The following is a 5,836-nucleotide window of genomic DNA, read 5'->3' on the forward strand; positions in this document are numbered from 1 at the left end:
ATCTATGATCGTCTCTACCAAACCACCACAGTTTCGGTTTGACCGTTTGATTTGCTGATGATTCCGTTGGCACCAAGTAAAGACTCATCATAATGTGTGACAGTACAGATATTTACCTTTTTGACCATTTTTCCCCGCATCACTGTCGTCAACCTAACTCAACTAAAAGCCCGTGGTATCAGAAAATGGGTCGGATCGGTAGAATAATTCCACCGATTTGAAACAGAAATCGGCGATTCTGATTAATGCTAATTTTTGCAATTTATTTTGGAATCTGCAATTCTCTTGATCTTATTTTTTGTCTTTTTTTTTTTTCGTTCATTAATTCCAGTGGTTTCCTCATTACCTGAATCCGAAATTAAGTCTATTCCTTGAAAATTTCAACAGCAATAGTTCTATATAATCAATATTTATCATCAATTGTTTGGAAGATCTCTCATTGCTTCAAGGAAATAAATACATCGGTTTATTTAATTGCATAAAAAATATTGCTTCAAGAGTTTCTAAGTCTTGGCCATTGTATTATACATTTTCTGAAGTGATAAAATTTGGGATTATTAGACCCATATTTCGGTTTGAATCTTGTTAAAGATGAACCCTTAATTCAAAGTTGATGCGGTTTTGCTTTTTATTGATGGTAATATCGGAGGTAGGACAGTTTGACTTATTCCAGTACAACCAATAATTCTGATAATTTTAATTGTATCATTACAATGCTTTTATCTTTTATGAAACTAGATAAAAGCCATGAATGAGGCACATGATACCAGGTAGTTGGGTATTGTTTTTTATTACAGAGAAATAAAGAATCAATTTAAGTTGCACTGTTACATAGACTTCCCATAATTCAAATACTTAGCTTAAAAAAACATTAACAACCCTCTAAATCTAACCATCTTGCATGTAAATGAAGATGCAAACAAGTCATAGGGCAATAGAAGTTAATGTTGTAGTATAAATTAGTAAGCTCAAAAGTATTCAAGATGATATAAGGAACACATGAGTATTTCAGTAATAATAGCAATTAACTAAGACATTTTAGCTCAAAAGGAGATAAAATCAATGGGTGAAAACGTGATAGTGAACAGTCTTGGGGAGAAGGGAGGGGGGGGGGGGGGGAGAAGCAATGAAACTCGATGGTTTCTTGGCTTCCAAAGATCACCCTTAACTTGATGGGAAAATTATCTCCTCCAGTTTTCTGTCCGGCCCAGTTTTCCAGTGTTCCTCTAATAGGGGGTGGTGGACCCCACTCGAGTAGAGTGTTTGGGCAGGGGTAGGGTGGTCATTTCTAATCCCCTCTTGTTAGAGGAACTAGGGAACTGGACCGGGCAAGGAACTGGAGGTGATAAAGATCCAACCTGATGTGGGGGTAGAATTTAGATTCCAAAATTTTGAAAAACCCCAAAATTTGACATCGAATGGACTCTATTCGACAACAAAAGCATCCTCAGTCCTCACCTTGATGTCCAACCGCGTCAAAGAAGACAAACTCGACGTCAACTCGTGGTCATTGGCGTCGAACAAGGTGAGGTATGTAGACACCAGACCTTGAGAAACTCAACTTGGATCGAGTTCTACTCGATGAGTGATAAAGCTCTTTTGATGTCGAGCATGCATACATGTCTAGTGTCGACTCAAGCTTATTCCAAGTGAATTTGCCCACTTTGTGTTGAATCTCAACAGCTGTTGTGAGGCACTTAATCGAATTAGACTTTGAATTTTGACACGTGACTAATTTAGATCATGTTCTCTCTAACCAATCATCAAAATGAATGTATGTATCATCTGTGCACATAGCCCTTTTTTGACAATAAATAATTAATTTTGACTAATGACTCATGAGTAAGAAAGTTGTTTGCATGGTTTTAGTGCACAATATTGGAACCGGTATCAATCAACTTGGAAATTGATACGGTACCAGCATTGATCGGCTGATCAGACAAATTTGCCCATGATTTTCCTTTAAAAATAGATTTTTGATCATTTTACCCCTTGTCCATACCATATCACCGAACAATATCGGCATGATGTCGAAATCAGTCACTTGCAAAACCTGAATGTATTGCCTGACACCGGTGATACGATATCAATACATCAAACCATGGTTGTTTGTCCTCCCAATTTAGCATGGTTATAGGGATCAGTAGCGGATTGGTAGAATCGCCTGATGTGGATCGATTTCGGCAATCCCCAATCCTCTACTCTTGGTCGACCTCGTATTGGTGGATTGTATGGATGAAGGGTAAAAATGTTTAAAAAAAAACCATTTTTTAAATAGAAGACAGGGATAAATCTGTCCGATCCAAACTTAATATAGGGCGATCCGGATCGATATTAGATCAAATATCGGCTAAAACCGTTCTCCCATGGATTGGCTTATTTTTATTTTATTTTTGGTAAATGTTTAAAAAAAAAACTAATAATAATAATAATAATACTAATAGTAAGCGCCACAAAAGTTGCAACGTGGTAGATATATTGTCTCTTCATCCATGTGGCAGCCCATGATTGGCATTTATGGCGTATCAGTACTCAAAGAACTATGGGTATTTTTGTAACTTCCTTACATTTTCCAACCGACATATGAAACGTCAAAGACACCCTAGTCTGAACGGGAAAGAAAGTCATTCTCAAAGCTTTTCCAATTTTGCTCTCCCATGGCGGAGGTTTCAAACATTCGCCTCCCCCAGGAAGAAGACGATGGAGAAGTAGTAGAGGAAGTAGAAATCTCAGAATCCTCTTCCGTTCCTTTCTGGTTGAACAGAAATTTCGATGATGAAGACTTCTACCCCTCTGATTCATTCTCTCCACAGCTCTCTGATTTCATATCCTCAGATCACTCCCTCCGTTCTCACATTTTCTCCGATGATCGAGACATCGACGAGATTCATGACCACGAACCCTGCCTTTATTTTGCAGATGTTGATGGTTCCTACACTGATTCCGTCACCGACGTCAATTACTTCAACAACGAAGATCAGGTGAATTTCATCATGGATTTGTGTCAACGACGCGTAGAGCAATCGCATGTTGCTGATAATAACAATAGTTATGCAACTAATTCGTTCTCTGAAAATCTAGTAATCGAATCGGGTTTTGGGGTTGTTGAGGCTGGGAATCGTGAATTGAACACCGATTACGTGGAGCTAGGATTAGGTTGGGGTTTCACTGCACATGGCGAGGGGGAGGATGAAAATGAAGGCTTTATGATTGACGAGTGCGGGGGCGAGTTCTTTGTGAGCAATCGGGGTTCTGTCTCTGAATCGGGCGAGTCTTCCACTCCTCATGCTGCGGAACCGTTTGTGGAAGGTCTCCGACCGATTGAGATTGAATCCGATTCGGATGAGGAGGAGGGAGGAGGTTTGGAGGTTGATGTGCATTCCGGTGATGACGACGAGCTCGATCGGGTACCGGACGATCTGGGTCTTCCTCTTTGCTGGGATTGTCTCCGTTTGGAGGATCGGAGGGAGGCAAACGAGGATTTTGAGTGGGAGGAAGTCGACGAGGGGGTCGATGAGAGGGAGGTTCTGAGCATGGTTATTGATGTCGATGAGGAGCGATCGGTTTTGACGGATGTCCGAACCAGAGAAGAAGAATTAAGAGAAGGCAGGGAAGAAAACATTAGAAATCTGGAGTGGGAAGTTCTTTTGGCCGTCAACAATCTGGAGAGGAACACAGAATTGGATCATGAGATTGAATCCTATCATGATACTGAATCCTTTCTTGCTGATGATTATATTTACCCTGCTGAGTATGAGATGCTTTTTGGGCAGTTCACAGGGACCGAAAGTGCACTGAGAGGGAGTCCTCCAGCTGCCAAATCAGTTGTTGAGAATCTACCATCCATATTCTTAACCCAAGATGATGTAAAGAACAACAATGTCCTATGTGCTGTTTGTAAGGACGATATCTCCACAGAGGAAGAAGCCAAACGGCTTCCTTGTTCCCACCATTACCATGGGGATTGCATTATTCCATGGCTCAACATCCGGAACACGTGCCCTGTTTGCCGGTTTGAGTTACCTACGGATGATCCTGACCATGAACGGAGGAGAACCCGAAGGGCTGGTCTGGTGGATTCTCAGGTCAGGCGTGGTATTGAAAATTTTTCTGAGCAGTAGGATGTGCGAATGTTGATACAGTTTTTCTCTTTTCATTGCTGTTGTTTATGTTTGTTCTGAGTGAAGTGATATAACTGTGCTGTTTTAGCTTGTTATTTTAGGGTTTTTTTTTAATTATCTGTATTGTCCTCTTATACATGGCTAGTTGTACACCAAGATCCCTTTCAAATCAAAGTATAGATTTTGAAGCTGTTTTAATATTGAATTTTAGTTGCCAGTGGTTGGTATAATACATATTTTATCTGATGTGCCTTTTCATTCAAGTGTTTTTGTTGTCTGGAAAAAATGTGGCAATGTTTCAGTTGAACTTGGTAGTTGCTGGACGATGCAACTATTTGCAAGAAAATTAAAATTTATTCAAAGCCTTAGAAGTGATATACTTCATTGTGTGTAGAAAAGAAAATTGCGGATGAAAATGGTTTTCTACTTTGGAAAGTTTGTCCTCACTCAGTCCCAGCAAACTGTGTCCAACTTGTAACCTTATGATGTATTGAGCTTATAGGATAACTATCTTCAAGTGCATGTTTTGAAATACTATCTCAATAAATCAGAGGTCTAAAATCCTACTACTTATGGTTGTCAATAAATAATTTTATGGAAGTAGTTTAGCTGTTGTCTTTTAATTGAATTGGACTATGAAGCATGTCCCTATCATGGAGAAATAGGTATCCAAATTATTGCCCAATAGAAGGGACTAAAAGAACAAGAAAAGGGATGTATAGGGTATTACTAGATTTTAGATAATCATATCCACAATGTTTGATACATTTTATTATATCCCAAGGTGTTTGAAAGTAGACTGGACTGCATGGTCCAAATGTTAGGACTGTGAACCAGTCCTTTTTATGGCTGTATCAAACCGTATAGCCATTAGTTATAGTTTACCCCTAAGGTCCACTAATACACCTCTGACATGATATGAGAATGGCAACAGCTAGATGAATGGTTTACCGTCTGGTTCCGTCATGAAACACTATCCTATATAGTACATCTAACAATATTAACAGTATATAACTATGGGGTTGATTTACCATACTACTTACTAGGTGATTTTAGATAAGAATTATAACCCTTATTATAGCAATGCAAGTGAATGTCCTACAGAGTAACGATGTATATTAGTCTACTTCTTGGTTCCATTCATCACGCAACAGAAGGAGCTTTAACTTAAATTTTGGTTTTTGTATGGAAGTTTCTCAGTGAGACCGTGGCTTAAATTCATGTTTAAGTGATTGTTCAATCGAACTGTGTAATGTGGTAGATTAGAAATGGTTGGTGGGAAAACCTGAGACTTTTCATTCTAAACAATTTAAATGACCACTGAAACTGCAACTCTGTCTCAAGAAATTTTCCCTCTCCATTTTCAAGGCACAATTCCTTAGGTTGAATTCTTCTTTGAATCACTAAATTTGTGTTTAAAATCCAGTTTTAGTGGAAGTAAAATAGAATTATCTTTTCTGTGTGGTGAGAAAGCAGCGTCCCTCTATACAAGGAAAATAGGTTCGTTGCAACTTTGGTTCTTCTTGTGCCTAAGTCATCAATTATGGAAGAGTTGTCCCTGCTAGCGATCAGACATCTATAGGCCAAGGTGTTGTGTGTGCTGATGCTGGATGCTCTAGTGCTCAAGTACCTCAACCACCCCCTATAGATGCCTCATCCCACAATTTTTTCTGGCTATTCAACCAAAAGGTTGTGGTTGGCAATGAAGATAGAGA

At 39.1% G+C, this 5,836-nt stretch overlaps 1 protein-coding gene across 1 annotated transcript; it reads left to right on the forward strand.

The window, feature by feature from the left end:
- The first annotated feature begins 2,617 nt into the window (after nucleotides 1–2,617).
- LOC122652921 lies at nucleotides 2,618–4,315 on the forward strand. The gene has a single exon (XM_043846806.1). The coding sequence runs from the start codon at nucleotides 2,658–2,660 to the stop codon at nucleotides 4,119–4,121; it is 1,464 nt and encodes a 487-aa protein (XP_043702741.1). The 5' UTR covers nucleotides 2,618–2,657; the 3' UTR covers nucleotides 4,122–4,315.
- The last annotated feature ends 1,521 nt before the right edge of the window (nucleotides 4,316–5,836 follow it).

The sequence above is a fragment of the Telopea speciosissima genome, chromosome 2 (assembly GCF_018873765.1).
Source record: "Telopea speciosissima isolate NSW1024214 ecotype Mountain lineage chromosome 2, Tspe_v1, whole genome shotgun sequence".
Taxonomy (NCBI): Eukaryota; Viridiplantae; Streptophyta; class Magnoliopsida; order Proteales; family Proteaceae; genus Telopea; species Telopea speciosissima.

What these genes read in the sequence shown, in the direction of transcription:
- LOC122652921 (XM_043846806.1), top strand. Translation starts at nt 2,658, where the DNA reads ATGGCGGAGGTTTCAAACATTCGCCTCCCCCAGGAAGAAGACGATGGA.